Source organism: Helianthus annuus, chromosome 14, assembly GCF_002127325.2.
Source record: "Helianthus annuus cultivar XRQ/B chromosome 14, HanXRQr2.0-SUNRISE, whole genome shotgun sequence".
In the NCBI taxonomy this organism is placed as follows: domain Eukaryota; kingdom Viridiplantae; phylum Streptophyta; class Magnoliopsida; order Asterales; family Asteraceae; genus Helianthus; species Helianthus annuus.
Genome location: NC_035446.2, coordinates 128,798,196 through 128,822,007, shown reverse-complemented (window position 1 = coordinate 128,822,007; position 23,812 = coordinate 128,798,196). Strand labels below are relative to the sequence as shown.

Genomic DNA, 23,812 nt, shown 5'->3' with positions numbered 1-23,812 from the left:
AGTCCAAATAGTTTCAAGCGTTGCCATCTTAGTCCACTGGGTTAACTCCGTCCATTTTTTATGTTAGCTAGAAGTGTAATTCGATCATTTTATATGGTCGAATTGTTCTTCTAGTAAACAGAATTACATTTAAAATGACCAAAATGCCCTTCTAGTTAACAAAATGGCAACATTTAAACTATTTGGACTAAAATGACAACATTTCAAACCTTTAGACTAAACTGGTAAAATGGCCCAAACCATAGGGACTAAAATGACATTTAACTCCAAATAAAAACATGAAAATAAGATATCAAGTATCACTCTAAGGGCATGTTTGGCTAAGTTTTTCAAAACAACTTATTGGCTTATTGACTTATCAAAAAGCCAATAAGTTGTTTTTGTGTTTGGCTAAGCCAAAAGTCCTTTTAGAAATGGTTTTTTGCAAAGAAGAAAAAGGAGGTTTCAAGAAGTCACAATATTGTGACTTCTTGGTCAGCTTTTAACTTTTCAAACTACAAATTACCAATATACCCCTTCTTTACCCCCTTATATCTAAAAGAATGCCCATTTTAGTCATTTTACATCAATAAGCTAATCCAAACATTTTTTTTAAAAACTCCTTTTCAAAAAGTATTTTTCCCAAAAGTCCTTTTCAAGTCCTTTTTAACTATAATAAGCTTAGCCAAACATGCCCTAATTTGTACGAGTGTACTACCTGTATTACATTATTCAAGTGAGCTACTGCTCGTACTCGGCTTGGAAATTATACGAGCTGTATTTAATCAAGTTTGTAACGAACGAGTGACGATTTATGAGTGAGTTGCGAGTCTACTTGTTGGTAATTATCATAAAACATAATAATCAGGCTTTTTAACAATATCCCTTTTGATAGCAGACATACAATAACCAATTTACCATGTTTAATCCAGCCAAATCCTTGTTACCAACTCACAAAGATTTGACAATGCACCTTAAAAAATATTTGAAGTTTTGTCAACAACCCAAAAATGTTAGGGAAATCAGAGCATGTATTTCCTTATTAAAAGAAAATAATCAATATAATCAACCACTTGAAAACAATTCTTTTACCAGGACTTAACAGGAGACATCCAACACCAGCCTGCTTCAGATATGATTTCTGATTGGATCACTCGAAAGCGGTTTACGGATCACGAACAGATCCAGCTCCAAAGTCTGACAAAATTGGCAAAACTTTTATCATAATTGAGATGGAAGCAACATGCCTTAAACTGTCTATAACCCTATACAGTTATTTTCTAAGATAAGCTTAAAAGTGGTAAACTGGTAAATTTGTTTCCTCTTCATTGACCCTTGAATGGCCAAAAGTTGAATCTGGTTAATAATATAAAGGGGAATTGGCATATAATAATCCCACCTAAACCTTATTGGCCATTAATAATCCCACCTCAGAATATTTCCCCCACCAGTCCCACCTTTCACCTATTTTTCCTACAATGGTCCCCCGTTAAAAAAACTTAACGGAGTTAAGCTTTTTTCCAAATTACAAACAGATTTTTTAGGGCTTTTGATCAGAACGACGATACGAGTCCATCATCATCATCATCATCATACTCAGTAAATCCCATCAATAGCAAAGCTAAGGTAGGGTCTGAGGAGGGTAAAGATGTAGACAGCCTTACCTCTACGACGATACGAGTCCATTGATGTAAAACTTACTTCGAAATGGTGCTCCAAGTGACTTGATTTTTGTTAATTGAAAATTTAAACACCCGAATTGAAGCGCCGTTTTCATCGTTTGGAGCACCGTTTCGAGGCAAGTTTTACATCAATAGACTCGTATCGTCGATCAAAAGCCCTAAAAAATCTGCTTGTAATTTGGAAAAAGAAGCTTAACTCCGTTAAGTTTTTTTAACGGGGGGAAATTGTAGGAAAAATAGGTGAAAGGTGGGACTGGTGGGGGGAATATTCTGAGATGGGATTATTAATGGCCAATAAGGTCTAGGTGGGATTATTACAGGCCAATTTCCCTAATATAAAAAAACCAACAGACTTATTTTTCAAGAAAAAAGCACCTTGACTGAATTTTGATATATTAAAGTCCCTCAACTTACAAAAAATACACGAAAAAGTAATTAAACAAAATTTTGTATATCAAAGTTCCTAAATTTGTAAAAAAAAAAAAAAGCATACCATCTTAATTTAACCAATTGAAAAGTTCACAAGTCATCATTTTACAAAAAAAAAAAAAAAAAAAAAAAAAATCAAAAGTAGCCAAGTAGGTGCCTTTTAGACAATTTTAGGGACTGAAACATAGAAAGCTTTGCAACTACGCTCTAACTATTGACATTGCAACTGCGCTAAAAAGGGCATCCAGCCCTGCTGTTGTTAGCCGCCCAGAACTTTTTCGTGTATTTTTCACTAGTTGAGGGACTTTAATACAACAAATATTAGGTTGAGAGGCTTTTCTAAAAAAGTTAGAAAGCATGGTAGCAATTTTATGGTCTCAACCATAGTTGTCGATAGCGAATAGCGACAAGGCACCTATAGGCTACGTAGCGAATAGCGACAAATAGCGACGGCTATTTTATAAATGGCGATTACACTAGAAAAAGAATTTTGAAAATTTTTATATGTATATTACATCAAAATACCCTTGTATATATGCTATTTTACACGTATATTTACACGTATATTTAACAAAAACCTATAAATCCAGCTATTTTATTATGCTATTTACATCAAAAAAAAAAAACTGTCGCTGTTCACGCTATTGGTCGCTATGACCCAAATAACGACAAGGGGCCGCTTCGCTACATAGCGTGCTACAGCGGTCGCTATAGCCACTATTGACAACTATGGTCTCAACCTTTGATTATTGCAACTTCAAATCATAATAATCAGATAAACAATTTCAAAACACCAAGCCAAAGTCCAAACATCCCCTTAATCATTGGACCAAGACTACATATTAACTTAAACTTATGGAAATTCAGATTAAAAAAAAAAGCACATACCTTTAAGTATCAAGAAAAAGAGCAAACTTTTTAAAAAGAATAACACTTGAGCATCTATGAATCCGAGGGTGATTGTGGCTCCTGAGGTGCTGGTGGCCAAATTGACGAACTCATATACGGTGGAGGCTGCTGTTGTGCATAAAGACCAGGATCCAACATCGGCTTATTTGGCATCATCCCTGGTGCACCCGACTGCGGTAACTGCTGAGCTGGCATGTAATAGTACGGGAACGTGTCCGAAGGCCCGCCAACTGGCACAGTTACAGGTGGCATAGATGTCATAGCTTCATCTTTAATATCCTCTCTGGGAACTATATCAACCAAAAAGTCAAAAATATCAGTTCTTGTTATTGCAGCAGCAATGTCGTTTTTCTGCAGGGTCCGCCTTTTATTCTCCTCAGTGTGATTCCATGACCGTAAAGTCAGCTCTAATATGAACATTTCACAAGCTCTAGCAAACACGATCGGTGCTTCTGCTGATATCATTCTTACATCCTCATCAGCTTTCATGATCTTCTTGATTCTTGCTAATGGGAGGCTGTGGTTCTTGAAATCATTGACGTTTTCGATTTCTCGATACTGGTTTGACCAAAATGATTGGAGTTGTTGCTGCAGTTGATGCAGCTGTTGTTGTTGGAGTTGCTGATAAGCCAACTGTTGTTGTGCCAATTGGGCAGCAGTGGGCTGAGCCACTGCACCGCCTGGCGGTGCTAGTGGTGGTGCTCTGCCGCTTATTTGGGTTGAATCATACGGGTTTGTTGCATATGATAACTGAGTCACATTGCCCATGATGTTGCTTCCCGGGGCCTGCCCGTGCCCTTGTGGATCCATTTCGTTCAAATATGATTACTGCAAAAACAATAGGTTAAATTTATGGAATAAAAAACAATATTTAATCATGCGTAGTGATGAGTGAGATCTAGAAGTAAACATATCGATAAGAAGGTGTAACAAGAGTTAGCAGACTCTTATCTGGACCAACTAAATAGAGGGAAATATGGCAGAAAAGGCCCAAACTTAAAACGGGCAGAAAGGTCTCGATCTCGACCATAGTTGTTAATAGCGCTCATAGCATAGCGAAGCGCACAAGTGTTGCTATGTGATTTTGGCACCTCCATAGCGGGAAAATAGCGAAATTTTAGGTTATTTTGTTTTAACATAAATAGCGATATAATATACGTATAAAATAGCAGGATTTTAGGTCTTTTGTTAAATATACATATAAAACCAGCGTATTTAGATATAATATACGTATAAAATATTTCTAAAATTTCTTCTAGTGTATCGCTAAACATAAAATAGAGCCCGCTAATTCATAGCTATTGCTATGTTGTAAGAATCATTAGGCGCTAGCCGGCCAGTGGGGTACCGACTAGCGATTAATCAGATTGGGATTTTATATGCAATTTTCAGTTTTATATGTATATACACACATTTTTATAGATAATTTCTCTAAGCAGACATGTTTTAACACCTTCTTCGACCTATATTTTAACGTATATAGGATTAATTGCAAGAATTTACAGGTTTTGGCTGGAATCTGGCCGGAATTTACTAATATTGGTCGATTAGGACCAGATTTGACCACTGTCGATTGCCTAGCGATTAATTGGCCGATTAGACGAAAATGACTCGGTGAACCTAGGACCAACGATTAATCGGAGGTTAGACAGGATTTTTACAAAGTGTATAGGTAGCTTGTTGCTATTGTCCACTATTCACTACTAACAACTATTGTCTTGACGAGCCGGATCATGTGCCAAACCGCCAGCTCTCAGACCCAAATTCCATCGATTAGTGTTCTAATTTTATCACTCAAGATTTTCCACCAATTTTGTCACCCAAAATCCGTTTTTAGTCTAAAATGCATATTTACACGTCTATTTATGTCTTTAATTTCAGTAGTTAATTCGTAAATATAAAAAATTTATACATGTTACTTGCAATTCACAAATTAAAGCTAAACACTATCAACTTGTATTTAACAAGTATTCACGATCAACAAGTACAAACATGCATATGAATATACTATAATTAAAAGTTAATAAAAGCTAAATTACGGTTTAAGGATAAGAATAAAGAGAACCTGAATTAGGTTAATGAAGCAGTTGTGATCAAGCGTTTGAATCCTGCAAACGGAACAAAATCGAAATAAACCGGCAAAATATTGGTAAAATAAAATGAAAATGAATTTTAGGAAAAACAAACGAGTGTCGATTCTTACAGACAACGAGAGTTGGATATTGTGATCTTGATCGTGTGTTTTGATGGCCACGATTACCTGTTCTTGGTCTCGTTTTTGTAGGAGCAAATCCCAGAAAAACTCATCGGCTGAACAAACTTTCAAATGTATATCATCACCCAAAAAGAATTATTCTCTTCAAAGTTTTTTTTAGTATAATATTTTAAACATTTATTAATTTTTACCCTTAACAAAAATTACAATTTGTTATATCTATACTAATAAATAAAAATCTTTTTTAAACATGTGTCACTTTCGGAAATCGTCACCCCTATGTCCATTAACGTAAGACCTAACATGCCGCACCCACACATAAAGAACTACCAAAAGGATTGATAAACAAGGAAAAACACTAACATGGTCAAAAACTAACAAAACCCTTATATCATATCAAGAAATAAATCAAGGTCATACCCAACACTAAACTATAAAACCATCACTTTCAATACTTTACCCAATGAAGCTTCAGAGTCAAGTCCAACGAACAAAAGTGTGTCATTGATTGATTGGTGGTGTCTATTTTTAAAAGATATTAATTAATTGAAGTTTACGTAGTTTTGTTTGGAAAAAACATACTGGCTTGGCATCACTAGCCATGTGAACACCAAACTCAAAAGGCACCATACAACTGCCCATTGAGGGGACACCAAGAAGAGGGAGGGAGGGGGGGAGGGGGGGGGAGGGGTTTCTAAATTTCAACGTTGGAAATCCATCGTTAAGAAGCTTTAAAAGCCCAAATGCATTAACATGGCCTTTTGGACCACCTAAACCACCCACATGACTTTGAATATTTGAAACTCTCTTTTCAAAAACTAGATATGGAAATCTCAAAATGTCATTTACTTCGTCAAAATGCCATCAATTTGCTTTTTGAAAACTACAATTGGAGTATGCATCCAAAAGACAAATGAATAACTTATTTTTTCATAAAAGTCAAATAAAAAGACTTGAACAAAGAATTAAAAATCCTAAAGATAAACAAGAATACATTGTTTGTTTTCAAAAGGCACCATACAACTGCCCGTTGAGGGGACGCCAAGAAGAGGGAGAGGGGGGATTAATGGGCGTGATGGAGATAGAGAGTGAAACATTTTATTTTTATTTATTTTTTTAGATAATCACCAAATTACACATCATCCACCTTTTTTATTTTCTTTATTTAGTGGAATATTGGATTTTAATAATCTCAACTATTCCCCATTGACCACCAATAGTCCCAACTTAAAAAACAACCACTAGCGGTCCCAACTATTAACATATTGGCCTCCAATGGACTCTGACTAACAAAACCATAACACCGTTAGTCTCTGGTCGTCGGAAAAAACGTTTTTTGCCAGAAAAAGGTCCTAAAAGTCCGATCTAAGGTTACAAAGAGGTTTAGGACGAAAATTTTAAGTTTTCCGGCAACCTCGATAATTGGGGCTTTTACTAGAAAAGGTTCCTAAATGTCCATAATAAGATTACAAAGAGGTTTAGGACGAAAATGTTGAGTTTTCCAGCAAAAAAAAATGAGTTTTCCGGCCAAAAACGTTTTTCTGGTGACCGAAGACTTACGACGTCAGAGTTCTGTTGGTGAGGGTTCGTTGAAAGCCAATATGTTAATAGTTGGGATTGTCAGTGGTTATTTTTGAAGTTGGAACGGCCAACGACGAATGGTTGAGATTATTAAAATCCAATATTCCCTATTTAATTTGTTTTAGTTAAACCATTACACACTTTTGAGCTAATAGTTTGTAATAGTTCCCTTGCTTACATAACAGTGACATGACAATCACCTTTTCACTTTTTAGTTAAACTGCTACACATAATCTTAACTTCATGTTATTATATAAGTTGTAGTATCATGGCGAAAATGGCTCACGTATATCAAACACAAGGCAGGGGTTAACAGCTCAAGCCTCAAGGGCAACAATGTGGGGCCAAATTCATAAACACATGATAAATTTTGACATGCCAGATAGACAAAGAAAGCAATGCATCTTCATTTCGTATATAAGTTATTGAAAAGAGTAAAATGTCATTCCGTTCATCAAGTTTGGCCACATCTGTGACTTTCGTCCAAAGGTTTGTTTTTCATTCAAAAAGTTTGAAATCTTGTCATTTTCATCCCTAAGGGCCAAATTTCGAGGGTGAAAGCCGTAACAAATTGCCAAACATCAATGATGAAAATGACAATAAAATGCAAACATGAAGGACTCAAATGCACAAAAAAAAATCATTTTGAAACAAACAAATATGACCAAACGTCAGGGACGATTGTGTCATTTTACTCTATTGAAAACGAATATAATTTCTATTTAATATATATCGAGTATAATGTGCATCCCCGGCTTCTCTTTAAGGGCACTCTGAAAGATGGTACCTCTGTTCGTTTTTGGGTGGATGTTTGGGCTGGGAATAGTCCTCTGATGCATCAATGGCTGCGCGGTTAATGGGTTGGGACTGGAAAAGGGCACCTGTTACTGGTGGGGAACAACATCAGTTGGATCAAATCAACATGTCTGTTAGCGGCTTTAATGTGAGTCCGGGCAAAGATAGTTGGGTATGGGAGCCGGGTAGGGATGGGGTGTTTACAATGGCCTCCTGTCGTGAGTTGTTTACCAAATATGCTACTCCTTTTTACGCCTTCAAGTGGGTGAAATTCTGCACGGGTCTCTGCTTTGCAGATTCAACTTTTGGTTATTTACCAGATCAATCTATTCTTCAAAAAATGGATCACGATTAGATGACATTATTTTCTAACTTCTACAACCAACCACCTCATCGAATAAGGAACAACTGAACATATTTACTAGCACATAAAGTCGATTTCCATTAATTTCTATAACTGTGTTTGAAATTAAAACTTTATAAATAAAACGATTCTTCCATCCAGTATATGTTCAAAAAAGGATGATTTTGAATGAAAAAAATTACTTCTTCAATCACAAAAAGTTGAAATGTTATAGGATAGAAAAAGTCAATGCAAATCAAATATTCTATTCTCAGTTACTGTTATTTAATGATCAGAACTCTAATGCACAAACAATGTACTTACAAGACTTACAAGCAAGATATAATGTTGCATCAGACGTTATCCGGCCAAAACTCCCTAAAGAATGCACGCTCGAATTCTTTCTCTTGTAACTTCTTCTCGACTTCTTGAGCTTTCCTCATCTTCTTCGACATTTTCGCTTTCCTTTTCTTAGATAACTATAATGAAACAATTGGGTAAAATTTAGTACACACAAAATCCGAATGTGTACTCTATGTAAATGACTATTTCATTCAGATAAACAGTTTGGAATAAGCGTTTATTCAAAACAACTTATTTCACTCGCAAACGATTAGATAAACACCTCCAAATGTGTACTCTATGATAACTGACTATTTCATTCAGTAGATTATATTCTGTTTTCAGTAGTTCTTATTTTCGGGTCCTAGTTACTTCATACAGATCATATTTCACACAAAAACAAAAAAAAAATATGCAGGCAACAAGAACACATAGTAACGAAACAGAACCGATGACTGACCGTCTTACCGTATCACTAGTTTTATCAGATGGCACGTCTTTTTTATCCCCCGTGTTGTGCGGTTTCTTTATCTCTGCTCCCAACCCACGTTTGTTTTTCTTTAAGTACGCCTGCACAGGCTCCAATCTGCCCTGTTTGAACAAATAATTAGTTACTTCACATTGCAACATCTAAAATTTTTTTACGAAAAATACTTTAACTGTATCCTTATTATCTCTAAGTCAGATTTGTTCATTCGAGGTCTCATTTGTTCAAATACTCGAACCCATTGCTCAATCGATAGTCAGATTTGAAAACTCAGACACAAGGATGAAACATATAGAAGTAGTTGGCTCGTGAATGTCAAATAAGATGCTATACTAGTTTAAAAAAGGTAACAGAAGTGACTGGTTTTAAATATTACAAAAGCTAAACAAACATCTCTATAAATTTCTTAAGATGAAATTACAACTTCAGAAGCTAACAGCACTGACCGCTAAATTAAAGGCACTGCTTATTGACTTATTGTATCATCAAAACACAGTAAGATTACCGCTACAGCTTTTGATCCAACTATGCTTAAGAAGCTAATAAGCTGTTTCGAATAGGTTAACCCAAACACCCCCTAAAACTAGGGCTGCAAACAAACCAAACGTTGACCAAACCATTCGACTGGGAGTTCGTTTACGTTAAACTGTTAAAGTACTTAATTTTACATTTATTTTGGGTGATTATGTCTAATGCAAGAGATTAAATAATTATAATATCATTTGTGTTCGTTTACGAAATTAACGAACCAACCCACGAAATCATTTTCTTAATGAACAAACACGAACACGAAATTCGGTTATGTGCACGTTAACTCGTTAAGCGTTCGTTTACGAGACAAACAAAGTTATTTCTTTAACGAACCGACACGAAATTCCGTTCGGATAAAAGCTTAACGAATAGACAAGAACAAAACTGATTGCCTGAGTAAACAATGACAATGACAATGACAATGACAATGACAATGACAATAACAATAACAATAACAATATTAACACTAGCTAGGGTTTAAAGTTATATAAGTTACCTGTTGAGAAATACCAAGGCCGGTTCCTTCTTTCCAACCGTGCTTCTTCAGCAACTACATAAACACACAAAATTACAAACATAAACTTAAAATTACAGATGGATAAAAAACAAAGAACGTATAATGAATCAATGAAATTAACCTGAAAACCAATATTAGAGGAGGCTATGGGCGTTGAAGTAGAAGAACCCTCCGCCTCCAAATTCATTGCACACGACAATCTTAACACCTGTGAGCTGTGACCGATCAATTGCAATCAAATTTGGGGGATTTCTTCTCAAACTACAAGTTTGGGCTTCCGTAACCGACCTCACTTTTCACTAGGTTCAGTTTGCCCCCCTCAAGATTTAGCGTGTATATGTTAATGACAAAATTCTAAGTCATATTATTAACTAATATTTTTATTACGAAATCAAAACTCAAAGTAACTTGAATTTATATCTTTTTTTAGATGATCTGCGCCGTCCAAACTCGTCGGCTTTTTCCGAGATTAAATCTCAGCCGTAATCACCAAAATTTTGGCAGTTTTTTTTAGATGCAATAGTTTTGCTAGCTGAACTTTTATCGTTGTATGATCTACCAATTTTCTAACCACGTCCTACATTTACGATACCTTCTACAATCGCGTGAGAGTTAGCATATCAGTTGTACATATGTAGTATATTTTCTATTTCATCATTTGTATATATGTAGTATATATAGAAAAATTGAATCTAAAAATTGATCCATATAAAGTTTATTATATATGGCTCTTCCGCTTCACCGATTTTGCCTCTTCTTCAACAGCCAAACCGACCCTTATTTGCTATTATTCACTTAGTAGTTTCTATTTGACATAACTCTCTAATTTGTAAGTGAATATTAGAAAGCAGGCACCAGTTAGAAAGTTTGGCGGAATCACATAATATATTTTCTATGGATGCAATCCAAGTATTTAATGAAATGCCAATGCTTAAATTTTGGTTTTTACATCAAAATTTCGTGTTTCAACTTGAAGCATGATTTATTTCGCCTTAATGACAGCCCCTTTCACGCCTTTGAGTGGCTCATGGCCATGTCCTTTTCGTATGTGTCATTGTTGCCCGGATGGTGAAGTGGGAAATAAGGGGATTTCTCGGTTGATCTCTCATCTCAAGAGGTTGCACCTTTCTAGCGATTATAGAAGTGTGTTGCATGAGGATATTTCTACGGACCATGGGTTGTTTATGGACGTAGAAGTCCGTAGAAGGTACTTTAAAGTTTTTTGGCCAATGGATGTGTGGGAAGTGTTTGAGTATACATGCATTGAGTCGTGCATGCCATCACCCCGATGGGCTTGTCCGGTTTACAAATCGTGATAATGACACAGACAGCTACATTATAGGGATTTCGAGGCCCTCTCCCCCCAATGTTCATGAGTCGCTCATGTTGGATATTGTTCTACTAGATCGTGTCTTTAAAGCACCCATTGTCACCGTGAAGAGCATCCCTCATAGTTGTCGTTTGGCGTTCTCTCGGGCGTTTAAAACCACTCTCTACAAAGTGGTTGCCCAACCTAGATCCATTGAAGCGTGGGTTAGGTTGTTCCTTCTTCCTCGCTGCACTTTGCAAGTGTTTCAGGTGTTTTGACCTATACGGAAAAAAAAAACACATGTTTTAATCCGTTAAGCGACACGCCCATATCACACGCCCAGTAGCAACTAGCAAGTCCAATATTGTCTATTCTATATCAAAAATAAGATCTGTGACGAGTACACATGCTACCGATTATTTCTACTCATACCCAAAGTCTGTCACCAAACGGCATTCAAGCACCTAACACTATCATCATATTCATAACTAGTCGACGTATCTAAGTAAAAGCAAACACAAAATCCTAACAGATAAACCACGATGCTATACATAAAACATATCAGTATATGCATCAGCAGGGACTATTTCAAAATCTTAATCATCTTTTCATCTTTTTTGGTGCTTTCATCACTATTCCTTCCAGAATCCCATCAGTCCCAAAATTCCCAGAAAATTGTTGAGGATCAACAGGCCCCGGCAGCTTAAACGAGACAGAAAAGTGGCCCGGAGGACAAAGGTTCTGAGACTGCATCTCGAATATCTGATCAAATCTACACACAGTTTTTTCACCCGTAACGTTTACTCCCCTTACAGATACTTTACCATCATCTTCAACCTCACAACTGAACTCCCCTGCACCCACAAATTTTGTGCTTTTAGTTATGTGTCAATAAGTTTCATACTAGCTGTAACAAGACTGATTATTCAACATCACATTATTTAAAAACATGCACAAAGAACTTACTTTCGTCCCGTTTAACTCCAGGAAGAGAGACACGAAACAAGTAGGAATCTTCACATTCCCCGATGTCTATGCTTCCTATATTATGACCAATTTGACCCATTGTAGCAGTTCCGGTCAATAAACATCCATTTTTAGTCGCATTCAATATATTAATCAACTCTTCCCGACTCGGTTTAGAAGGAATAAATATCATATCCGACCCAAGTTCAGCCAAGTCACCCGTTTTCATTCCAGTCGGCACACAATCACCAGAACCGCATTCAACTAGCGTACCGTTGTTTGTCACACAGTCTGAGACCGGAGTATTATTATTACTATTTCCATGTAAATCGATATTATATAAAACTTTTCCATCAACGGATGTATGACACCTGGCGTCGTCTTTATCCAAACAGATATCTTCAAGTTTAGTCAACCTCTTAAACCTTTCAAGATACTCTGATCCGATGTATTCGATTTTGGGGTCACTAATGAATACGATGTTGTTAATGGCTTCGTATTGACCTTTAAACATTGAATGAGGATGCAAATCAGGGGGGAAAAGATCATCAAATTGCGGGAAAGGTAGCGTTTGGGTTTTTGTAGACGTCGAAAGATTCCCGTAAAGAAATTGTTTTAGAAAAGGTAGTTTTAATATAACTGACGGATCGGCTTTTCTAAGTACGTAATAGTAAATTCTCTCTACTTCAACTGTTTTCATGCAAGATCCAGCTAGGTTTTCTAGGCTATATGGTGGAAGATCTTCAGCCCGTCTTTGGAAAACGGACTTTTGTGGTTCGCCTTTGAGATTGGGCCCGAAATAGGTGCCCATGATGAAATAAAAGAGGAAAGATTGATCGTCTGTAGGTGTGTTTCCACTTGATTTGTCATCTATATCGGACCTTATGTCGATTAGATATTCTGTAATTGGGAGTACACCCTCCATTAATCTGCAAACGAAAAACCGATCATCCATATTACTTTTACTTAACCAATTTATACAACATGCTCGCCATTTTTTGGACCATTAATGCAGCAAGTTGTATACTTTGGTAAGAAATACTATAAGGTTTACTGAGCACTGACATAAGAAAACAGTAAAAACAATTTTTTTACAGATTACCTGAACATTCAGGTTTGTTATTAAACTTTCATATAATTTGAACCATTTAGATAAACCACCAAGTCAAAACCACGGCCCCAAATTTGAAAATATGGGTATGCAAAATTGCAAAGGCGGGTTGCCACACTGTCCGGGCTGTTACACTGTTTTTGGCCGTATTACAGGCCCGGAAACTCCCAGGTAAATCAAAAGCTATGCCCGTTTTAAGCTGGGTCCTTTTCAAGCCCGGTTGCTCCAAATTCGAGTATGCCAATTCTTATAAATTGTATCAACACCATATCGATAAATCACAACAAAAAGATAAAGTTTTCACATAGAGCAAATGAAGCATTCATAGAAACTAGTTGTTGCAGATTAAAACAAAAATCTAAACTTCTTCTAAAAACAATGATAGTTTCAAAATGCAAAACTGGTACACAATCTGTCACAAAATCTGTCATTAATCTTATTCTACTGGTATAATATCCAATAAATAAATTATAATAACATTGTCAATTTGAGAATCAACACATTTGAACTCAAATTTCAAGTATGCATATTTATAAAAATAAATAAATAAAATCTATTGTGAGAACCGAATATTGATCAGAAACAACAAATTCTCAGAGAAACGAAGAAATACACAACAAATTAACATAAACACAAGTGGAAAACATGAATGCATGTTACGAATACGAATCCGATTTGATAAAAACCTAAAAATCACGAGTCTAGATAGAAGAAATTACTAAAAATAGCACGTGAAAGAAAGGGGGAAATATGACCTTCACGGTGGATGAACCGGTGTGAGTTTTAGGGTTCAGTGGTTAAGAACTCCGGTGGTGGAGCATTCCGGCAGCCGGCGGAGTATGGAATAAAAATAAATAAGCAGTTGGACAACGTGGATGCTTTGGCCCTTTAATACTTCCATCAAATCAAATGCTTATTTTGTTTCTCTTTTCTCTTATTTTTATATCGTTAAAAAAATTAACGTACTTTATACCATACACCAATTACTTAGGTTTAGTATTGTTAGACAATGTGTAGTGGGGCATTATAGGGCAAAGAAAACGCCCCCTTCTTCATTACATAGGGCATTATAGGGCATTATAGGGCAAAGAAAAATGGGTTTGGCGTTTTAATGAAAACGCCTAAATGAATTGTGGAAGGTTTGAATGAGTTTGACTAGCCAATGAGAAAATAGTTTTTTTTTTTTTTTTTTGTTTAATGATTGGTAGTGCATTATAGGGCATTATGCCCATTACACCACTTTTGTTATAATGCCCAAGTGTGACTAGGATACCACATGTCATATAATGCCACATGGTGGGGGCATTATAAATTACTACCACTTACATAGTTAACGATTAATTATTTATTTCGGTTTTTTACTTAAGGCATTTAGATTTAAGATAAGTTAGATATGATAATAATGTTATAGATACTTACAAAATCATGAAAGCCATGTAGGGAAGAATTTAAACTTAATTATTATGATTAATTATTATAACTTACGTTTATTCGTGTATTGATTTTTTACGTAGGATGATAGTATATCATATCGATTTGAAATAAAAACTATGTGAATCTTATCAGGTTTCTATTTTTCGTCCGAAAATTTTGAAATTATATAGGATTCTCCCCCCCTCACCCCAAAAAAAAATTATTTTGTCTAAATATTTATAGAATATATAAATTGGTCAAGCTCCACCACTGTTATGGCTCGTGTAACATCAAGAAATGTATATTATAGGGTCGTGACATGGTTATGCACAATCATGTTTAGTGGCGGAATTAGAAGAAAAATTCAGGGGTATCCTAAAAAATTTTTTTATTGTACATTTATAAAAGAAAGCAATTTTTTTACCGTACATTCAGTGGCAGATCATAGATTTTTTTTGTATGAAGTCATTGTAGTGGCGGATCATAGATTTTTTTTGTCTGAAGTCATTGTTTTTGAATGCTTTAATTCATACAAGCGAGCGAACATAAAAAATTCCGAGACGGTTCAGGTCGGATCCCAATCTAAGTTTTTGTATCTACGGATATCATCACGAACTTTAATTTAGTATATTTGTTAAAGTGTTTGATGTTTTTAATACTAAATAATTTTGACAATATTTTATAAGACGAAAAGTGTCATCTGTTATTTACATAATTTTAAAAAATAGATGACTTATAATAAAAAATTGTTATAAGTATTAAGTTCTAAATAAAAAAGAATATAATAGACTAACAATTTAGAATACGTAAATCAACGTTTAGTATTAAAAAGATTTAAGTTATCAAATTTTAATATTTTGGGATATGTAAATAATAACAGAGCCCACGTGCTACTTTACAGTTTTCAAGAGAAGAAAAGGATTCACATAAAAACAAAGGGTTTTATCTTTTTGTTTTAAAAACAATAAAACACAATCTTCTTCTCCATTGGTCTCTGCAACTCCGGTCGCCTATATCTTCTTCCAAATATTTTATTTTTATTATCCATCTCTCTAATAGTATACTCAGGGGTATCCTAGTATTACATTCGGTGTTATTCGAATACATAAAACTGAGAAATAACATTTTTTTTTACATTTCGGCAAAAAGTTGAGTCGTAGCCGTGCTACGGCTAACACTATACTGGTTCCGCCCCTGATCATGTTTATGTGTCCACCATTTACAAAATGTGTAATCTACATGAATTTGAGTTTTGTAGAATCTAAAAAGAACTTTTATTGTCGGTTTGAAAACTTTTCGATGATGATTCAAACTAGAGGTGGCAATCTTGACCCAAAGCCTTTTAAGTGGGTCACTTTGGGTTGCTTTTAAAATTATATGGCTTGGTTTGGGTAAGATATTTTAACTAAATGGGTCACAATGGGTCATTTAAAATTCCATCTTGTTATTTTCGGGTCAAAGCGGGTCGACAACATTAAAGAAATGGGTCGATGTGGGTTAGTGTCTTAAAGAAATGGGGCATGTTTCGGATCGGAATGGGTTTCGAGCCGGCACAAGTATCCGCACGAGACGGGTTACGGCACGAAACGGGTTTTGGATCGGAACAGGTTCAGTTCAAATTGAGTTTCCGGGCGAGACGGGTTTCGGCACGACACAGTTTTTGGATCGGAACGGGGTCGGGTTTCGAGCGGACACGAGTTTCAGCACGAGACGGGTTTCGGATCGCAACGGGTTATGGGCCGACACGAGTTTCCGCACGACACGAACCGTTTCGACGCGTACCGTTTCGACGCGTACCGTTTCGACGCGAACCGTTTCGACGCGTACCGTTTCGACGCGTACCGTTTCGACGCGAACCGTTTCGACGCGAACCGTTTCGACGCGTACCGTTTCGACGCGAACCGTTTCGACCTTTACCGTTTCGAATCGAACTGTTTCGACGCAACCGTTTCGACCCGTACCGTTTCGAATCGAACCGTTTTGACGCGAACCGTTTCGAATCGAACCGTTTCGACGCAACCGTTTCGACCCGTACCGTTTCGACCAGTACAGTTTCGAATCTAACCGTTTCGACGCGAACCGTTTCGACGCGAACTGTTTCGACGCAAACCCACTCTCAACATTTAATTTATTTTTTTTCTAACTATTTTTCATTCATTTTGGTTTTAGACCAGGCTGTTTATTTATTTTGAAAAAGCTACAGCTGTACCACAACCGCTTTGGTTCCAATTTCTTTCAGTACCAATAATCGAATTTTTCAAATTACAAAAACAGTAACCATGAACCATCGAAATATTGTTGGTTCAAATCCAGTTTCTTTCAGTACCACTTGTATAAAGAACACCCTTTTGGGTGACTTCCAGAACTTTGACCAAATTTTAGAAATTGCAAACGGAGTGGAATTGCAACCCGACCCGACCCGAAACCCGTTCTGACCCGAACCCGTTCCGACCCGAACTCGTTTTGACCCGAACCGGTTCCGACCCGAACCAAAGCAACCCTTTTTTTAATTGACCCGTTTTGACCCGAACCCGTTTCGACCCGAACCCGTTTTGACCCGAACCCGTTTTGACCCATGACCCGACCCGACCCAACCCGTTTGCCAGGTCTAATTCAAACGCAGACTAGCTAATACATGGGATTTGCTATAAGAACGAATATGATTGAGAAACCTCCAATACTGTTCTAGGGTGGCACAGATGCTTCTCTACCATCGAAGGAAAGGTTAATACATGAATGTTTAATAGCGTGAGAAATTATGTGTATAAAACTATTTTACCATTACTATACCAGACAATACATGAAAAAAAAAAAATTCTCTAAAGCATTATCCTGTTCAACAAGATAAGTTTATCTTTTGATTACTAAAATTATTCAAATTTAAACTTGCAGAATATTGGACATTGGTGCAAGATTTTATGTTTACAGTTTTAAGTATTTTCATTCACATCTCTTGTACCTCTCATTTTTAGATAACAATTAACAAACAAGGATATTGTTGCCATAACAATCCACCAAGATGGTACACACTTCGTCTTCTCCATCTCGTTGTGAGGTTGCAAACACCATGAAAATAGCGTCAGAAGGAATTATGAGGCCAATGCCATAAGAACCACCCTCGGACCCCCAAAGTCAGTCAGTATCATTTTCATCATAATCGACATGTATGAATACGTATGCATTGTTAGATTCCTCAGAATTGGAATGGGTTGATATGGTTTGGGTCGGGTCCACTTAAAGAGTTATTCTCAGATAGATAGATAATATACATCTGATGATAGTTATATATTTACTTAAAGAAATCTCTATAACCACTCTAAAATATTAATAAAAAAAAAAAAAAAAAAACTTGCGAAACAATAGTAAAAAGTAGGATGCAAGAAACTATTGATATTGAAACCTAAAAAATAGAACTTGTTATAGATTTTTTTATATTGCATCAACATGTCAACCCGTCAACACGTTTTTACGCAAACGGTTGGTCTAAACCAGTTGAAACGAACAAAAGACCACTTACTTTCACAATCAAAACTGTACCGAAACCACAAGGATAAAGTATATTCATGAGATCAACTATTCTTCATTCAAGCTTTCCATGAAGATTTGCCTAACCACCTATAACACAAAGAAAAACTTTAAACGGCCAATTTTAACCAGTTCATGTGACAAGTCAATTTGTAAGGAAGACAAACGCAAAACAGGTCCAAACAGGTTAAAATATAAAGCCAAAGTACACAAGGGTATTCACGGTCGAGTTCAACTGGCGAAAGTTAGTTCTGGTATGAGCTATCATAGTCTTAAGGTACCTTTACGGTATATCTTTCACGATTTACCTTTGAGCATTCTCAACCGCGTGCTTAATGCTGAGATTTCAGTTCCTCCACCTTCTTTTCAGTTGCCTTTAGCGCTTTCCCATAGATGCTTATCAACTGCAAACAACAATCAATTATCAAGCATCATATGTATATCTTTATATAGATAATAACATAAACATACCTCGTCGATTTCATCAGGGGTGATTATAAAAGGTGGAGACATCATTATGTTGTCACCAGCAATCCGCACCAACATCCCGTGTTCTGCACACTGTGCTCCAAAATATGCACCTATCCCTGTAAACTCAAATATCATCAAAATTTGATACAGTTAAACTTGGTTATAACAAATAACTCGGTTAAATAAACACCAAACTAGTATCAACAAGAAACTGAAGAATATGAACAAAACACTCTTTACCCCATTCAGGAGGGAACGGGGTGTCAGGTGACTTGTTATCAGCAAATTCGGTAGCCAAAATCAAACCCGTTCCACGAATCTACAGAGTTAACAAACATTAGTAACTTACATTGTTATAAACAAAATGAATTTAGCGATTATATTATTTATATGAGGTACCTCTCCAATAATAGGACTTGAGGAAAATGCTTTTAAACCGTCTTGAAACTTTGGGGCCACGCTATTGACTTGCTCAACAATGTTTCTCTCCCTGACAATACACAGAGCGGTTAAAAGTTTAGGCCATCACAATTTCGAGTGAGGCTGAGCCTTCATAAAATTTCTCCAATTCTTTTGGAGATGAATCATGTGACTAATATGATGACATGAAATTATAAGATTTCAACAATAGTCATATTTTTCTTAATAGTTAGTTAATACAGTGATTTACGAAGTTGAGTAAATTACTATTTTGGCCCCTGAGGTTTAGTGAGTTTAACCCTTTCGGCCCAAAAAATAATCTTTGGACATTCAGACCCTGAGGTTGCATTTTGTAACAATTTTGGCCCCGAACACTAACTTCGTTACTTTTTTCTGTTAAGTGTAAGAGTCTTTTGGTCCTTTTACACCTAAGAAGTTCTTTATGTAAATTACAAAGTTTTTGTTTTAAATGTAAGGGGATACTTCTATAAATTTTACATAAACAACCCCTGAGGTGCAGAAGCACTAAAATAAATAAGGTAACAGAGTTAGTGTTAGGGGCTAAAGTCGTTATAAAATGCAACCTCAGGGTCTGAAAAGTCAAAAGATTAATTTTTAGGTCGAAAAGGTTAAACTCACTAAACCTCAGGGGCCAAAATAGTAAATATACTCTACGAAGTTTTATGCGCTAGAACATAAGCTTAAGTAAAAGGGTCCAAATTAGAATTCAGAGATCTAAAGTAAGCACATACTGATAAATTTTGAGGGCTTCCAATGCGACAGCACATGCCACTGGATGTCCAGAATAGGTAAATCCATGACTAAGTGCACCTAACAAAAATATAATTGTCAGAAATGCGAGTCAGGACCATGATTAAAGCCACCAAAAAATTAATAAATAAATAAATAAAACAAATGGAACACTTCTTATTTACCGAGTTTATTGCTCTGGGAAGATATAACATCTGCAACTTCTGGGCTAACAAGAACGGCTCCAATGGGCACATATGCAGAGGAAAGTGCCTGAAAAAAAACTCGATAGAGCTGTAATTATATTCTTCTGAACCCTCAAATTATAGATTAAAATATAAGTGGCAAGATGAGTGGGTCCGGTAACGCATTGAAATGGGTTTGGGTTGAAATGTGTCATTTAGTAATACGGGTCAAAAAGAGCCGGGTCAAGCTGACCCTTAAATTCTTTTGCAATTTTTATAAGACTAAATTGCATTTTACGTCCTTTAAGTTTGAGCCAAATTACAGGCGTTGTCCTTTAACTAACGAAATAACACCCGATATCCTTTATGTTACCGTTTCTCATCAGGCGCCTAATGGGAAACGGTAACATAAAGGACATCCAGTGTAATTTCATTAGTTAAAGGACAGCGCCTGCCGCCTGCAATTTGCCTCAAACTTAAAGGACGTAAAATACAATTTACTCTTTTTATAATTACATTTACTATTTTAGTTGTAGCAAAAAAATAATATCATTATACTGGTAATTCAAAGCTTTGAATAAAAACAATTTAGCTCAAATGCTCCCATTTGACCTGTTTGTTGGATAAAGAATGGGTTGGGAAGTGTTTAGTGATTTTACCTTGGCTACGGAGACAAGATCAGGCTTGATGTTGTACTTATCACAACCAAACATAGTTCCAAGCCTCCCAAATGCACAGATTACCTATATAAAACATGCAAATAAATTATGAAAAAAACACTCGATTCAAGATGTCATTACTCATTAATGCTCAACAACATATAAAAAACTACTGCAGTACCTCATCTGCAATGAATAGAATATCGTACTTTTTCACAACAGCCTGAATCTGCAGAGGTTTTAGAAGACCAAATATTGTTAATCAACTATCCGACTATATTTACATGCAAACAATACAACACATTTTATAAATATTTGATCGTTTAGATTTTATAAACAACCTTCTCAAAATAACCTTCAGGTGGAGGTATCACACCTCCTGCTCCCATTACAGGCTCTGCAATAAATGCAGCAATCTGTAATCAACAAAGCATACAATGTCATCCACAACAACCATCAATGATCTTTTTTTTAATATATATGTTTTTATACCGTTTCTGGCCCCTCTTTGATGATCAAATTTTCCAAATTGGTTGCTAGTCTGGTTGAAAACTGTTCCTCCGTTTCACCTATTTCATAATATGCATAACAATAAATTTGCCTGAACACGTAAATCTTGATAACTGGATAAAAGGTACACAAATTGATAGAATAAAGAGGTAAAGAAAAACCTGGAAGATGAAACCGCCAATAATGAGGACAATCAGTATGCAATACAAAGGGAGAAGGAAGATCAAAATTCTGATGCAATGGAGAAAGGCTGCAAAAAAGATTTTTAAAAATTGTCGAGAACAAACCTGAAAGATTTATTAGATGATAACACTTTTTTAATAATCCTACCCGGAAAGACTAGCTGATATGAGAGTCGACCCATGGTATCTGTGGAATATAAATTATTAAATCAAAATAAGATAAAATATAAGCTTCTTGATAGCCATGGAAGAAGAGGATACAAATTACAAGCACCGATGATTTGATAAAGAAAATATTACGATTTGGATCTAGCAATAAACTTCTTCTTGTTTGGCCTTCCGAGTGCATTATTGTAATACCATACCAGTTTCACCTATAAGATTGATGAACAAATGGATTACGTTGTTAAATTCAAAACAACAGTGAAGAATACTATGAATTAACCTAGAAAATAAGCAAACCTGAGTGTCGTTAGCTTCTGAGCCACTGTTTGTGAAGAAAACTTTCTTCATTTTACTAGCTGTAAACATTTCAAGAAGTTCTTTTGCAAGATCCTGTATGAAACATTACATTAATCCACTTTATATGTGTAAGTGGGTGTGTGTGTGTGTGTGAAACTTCCACAAATGATTCATTGTACCAGTGAGGGTTTTGTGGTACGATTCCAAAACGAGTGGTAGAATGGTAAAGTATTTAGCTGTTTGGTTGCAGCATCAACAAGACGCGGTTCACTGCCCCCTGAAAATTTCAAAATGAAGTATACATTAAAAATTAAATAAGTAATTATTCTTTAAAAGATTTTTATGAGCAAATACCATAATTAAGTCGCCAGCCATGAGATTTAGCACACATAACATTACTGAAAATAAAGATGTACCTAAAGCTGTGCACCATAGACCAGCAAGAGAATCGAGATACTTCTTCCCATTGATATCATAGACATATGAACCCTATTAAAACAAGAACACAAAAAAAAAAAGAATGAGAATCATGTCATAAACAAAACGACACATCAACCTAAGGAGAACACTAATCTGATCGAATTTCCATATCCATAACTCGGTATCTCGACAATATTTACCTTAGACCTCTCTATCACCAAGGGGTGTAAATCACTGGTCTGCCACCCAGCAGTAAAAGGAGCTAACATACCATGTCCCTTGAACCTGCGATCGGAATCAAAGGTTCGATTAGAACCGATTTCAACACCTTAACATTCGCATTTTCCTATTCTTAGTATCTGTCACAAAGTTCAAACTACCTACTAAAAAACATGCATCAACTTTGAGATGTAAACTCTGCCACAAAGTCCACCCTGTTTTGACCCGTTACCCAACCCAACCCGCCCCACCCGTTTTTCCAGGCTTAGTTTTTCATGATCATGCTATGTATATAACTTTACATGAGACAATACAGGAACAACCGTCTACCTTAGATAAAGCTATAATAAAGTAGTCGAATATATAATTTGAATACAATATTCTGAGCCATGGCATCATACATACCCCTCATCACTTTGAACCGCTTCTGTACTAGTCCACCTAGCCAAGATAATCCTTGATCCTCCAACATTTTTCGTGTGCGAAACGATCTGTATATACACATCTTATCAATATATTCGACTTCAACTTGTAAATATAACATTCATTTTACTGCATCCTACACATTCCAGTTTCTGATTCAAATAACATAACTATTCTGAATGCAAATTGATTTGACCTAATTAACATATAAAACAAGACTAAAACGCTCTATAACATTCATATTGTAATATCTAATTATCTATTTTTAGTTACGTAAATCGACGATAACCACATCTCAAAACATGATTTGCAACAATTTATTGAACAAAGTGTAACCTAACAAAAGTAACAGGATCTTCATTATTCGAAACAAATAGAGTAACCGTAGTAGCAGCGGTGAGATCAATTACAGTTGAATAATGAAGATTTTGATATTGATTTTAGGATGAAAATGATGTGGTGACCTGTGCGGTAGCTCGTCGCAAAAGACTGTTCATCGTCTCCGAAAGAGAAGGATTTGATTCACCTGAAAAAAGATATTATTGAGATTTGAGACTTGAGAGAGATAGAGCGAGAGACCGAGTGGTTTTGGTTGATTTGAAAGTATTAATAACTTGTGACGGCTGGATGAAATCAAGGAAATGCTTATTTAAACACTTCATAATCGAATTGGTTATGAACTTTATTATATTTATATAATAACTAGTAATAACACCTATGCATTGCGGTGCGGGTGCATCACAAAAATCGAATGGATTAGTCCTAACGTTATGTGATGTGCTAACCATATGAAAGCACGTGTTTTGATGTATTTGATTGAACTCAATATAACCTCTGTAAGCATTGTGATTGGGTTAAAACTTAAAGTAAATCAAATTTATATCACACAATCATAACGTATTATATGTGACATGAGGCATACATAGAAAACGTAAAGGGTATAACCGAAAAGCTGACACGTATAATCAAAGGCGAAT

The 23,812-nt window shown here is 35.9% G+C and overlaps 4 protein-coding genes across 5 annotated transcripts; all 4 read right to left on the bottom strand.

Moving 5' to 3' along the window:
• Positions 1–939: 939 nt before the first annotated feature.
• Positions 940–5,612, bottom strand: LOC110903714 (nuclear transcription factor Y subunit C-9). The gene is made up of 4 exons (XM_022149494.2): positions 5,203–5,612; positions 5,065–5,107; positions 2,979–3,827; positions 940–1,176 (listed from the first exon to the last, which is right to left on the bottom strand). Exon 3 carries the CDS (start codon positions 3,807–3,809, stop codon positions 3,033–3,035), a length of 777 nt encoding a protein of 258 aa, XP_022005186.1. The 5' UTR covers positions 3,810–3,827; positions 5,065–5,107; positions 5,203–5,612; the 3' UTR covers positions 940–1,176; positions 2,979–3,032.
• A 1,669-nt stretch (positions 5,613–7,281) lies between these two features.
• On the bottom strand, positions 7,282–10,126 carry LOC110903715 (G patch domain and ankyrin repeat-containing protein 1 homolog). 2 transcript variants are annotated; one of them, XM_022149496.2, is made up of 5 exons: positions 9,932–10,126; positions 9,790–9,843; positions 8,744–8,866; positions 8,258–8,412; positions 7,282–7,916 (listed from the first exon to the last, which is right to left on the bottom strand). In XM_022149496.2, the coding sequence occupies exons 1-4, from the start codon at positions 9,995–9,997 to the stop codon at positions 8,287–8,289; spliced, it is 369 nt and encodes a 122-aa protein (XP_022005188.1). In that variant the 5' UTR covers positions 9,998–10,126; the 3' UTR covers positions 7,282–7,916; positions 8,258–8,286. The 2 variants fall into 2 exon arrangements, with proteins under 2 accessions (XP_022005188.1, XP_022005187.1); XM_022149495.2 differs by lacking the exon at positions 7,282–7,916 and having other exon boundaries at positions 8,100–8,412; positions 9,932–10,125.
• Positions 10,127–11,462: 1,336 nt separating this feature from the next.
• Positions 11,463–14,088, bottom strand: LOC110903717 (increased DNA methylation 2). The gene is made up of 3 exons (XM_022149497.2): positions 13,952–14,088; positions 12,086–13,014; positions 11,463–11,973 (listed from the first exon to the last, which is right to left on the bottom strand). The coding sequence occupies exons 2-3, from the start codon at positions 13,008–13,010 to the stop codon at positions 11,720–11,722; spliced, it is 1,179 nt and encodes a 392-aa protein (XP_022005189.1). The 5' UTR covers positions 13,011–13,014; positions 13,952–14,088; the 3' UTR covers positions 11,463–11,719.
• Positions 14,089–17,984: 3,896 nt separating this feature from the next.
• Positions 17,985–23,498, bottom strand: LOC110903718 (gamma aminobutyrate transaminase 1, mitochondrial). Its single transcript, XM_022149498.2, has 20 exons — positions 23,300–23,498; positions 22,818–22,903; positions 22,394–22,478; positions 22,190–22,262; positions 21,953–22,050; positions 21,774–21,866; positions 21,612–21,685; positions 21,460–21,498; positions 21,291–21,379; positions 21,112–21,188; positions 20,961–21,035; positions 20,801–20,848; positions 20,620–20,703; positions 19,961–20,048; positions 19,778–19,856; positions 19,005–19,095; positions 18,846–18,924; positions 18,606–18,721; positions 18,443–18,538; positions 17,985–18,224 (listed from the first exon to the last, which is right to left on the bottom strand). Exons 1-19 carry the CDS (start codon positions 23,330–23,332, stop codon positions 18,467–18,469), a joined length of 1,479 nt encoding a protein of 492 aa, XP_022005190.1. The 5' UTR covers positions 23,333–23,498; the 3' UTR covers positions 17,985–18,224; positions 18,443–18,466.
• Between the last annotated feature and the right edge of the window lie 314 nt (positions 23,499–23,812).

What these genes read in the sequence shown, in the direction of transcription:
- LOC110903718 (XM_022149498.2), bottom strand. Translation starts at nt 23,332, where the DNA reads ATGAACAGTCTTTTGCGACGAGCTACCGCACAG. An exon ending in TTTATTGCTAGATCCAAATC is followed by an intron (nt 21,499 to 21,611) that starts GTAATATTTTCT and finishes TATATTCCACAG; the next exon opens with ATACCATGGGTCGACTCTCA. An exon ending in TTGGCGGTTTCATCTTCCAG is followed by an intron (nt 21,189 to 21,290) that starts GTTTTTCTTTAC and finishes ATTATGAAATAG; the next exon opens with GTGAAACGGAGGAACAGTTT.
- LOC110903714 (XM_022149494.2), bottom strand. Translation starts at nt 3,809, where the DNA reads ATGGATCCACAAGGGCACGGGCAGGCCCCGGGAAGCAACATCATGGGC.
- LOC110903717 (XM_022149497.2), bottom strand. Translation starts at nt 13,010, where the DNA reads ATGGAGGGTGTACTCCCAATTACAGAATATCTAATCGACATAAGGTCC. An exon ending in TGGAGTTAAACGGGACGAAA is followed by an intron (nt 11,974 to 12,085) that starts GTAAGTTCTTTG and finishes TTGTGGGTGCAG; the next exon opens with GGGAGTTCAGTTGTGAGGTT.
- LOC110903715 (XM_022149496.2), bottom strand. Translation starts at nt 9,997, where the DNA reads ATGAATTTGGAGGCGGAGGGTTCTTCTACTTCAACGCCCATAGCCTCC. An exon ending in GCCTTGGTATTTCTCAACAG is followed by an intron (nt 8,867 to 9,789) that starts GTAACTTATATA and finishes TTGTTCAAACAG; the next exon opens with GGCAGATTGGAGCCTGTGCA. An exon ending in CTGATAAAACTAGTGATACG is followed by an intron (nt 8,413 to 8,743) that starts GTAAGACGGTCA and finishes GTTTCATTATAG; the next exon opens with TTATCTAAGAAAAGGAAAGC.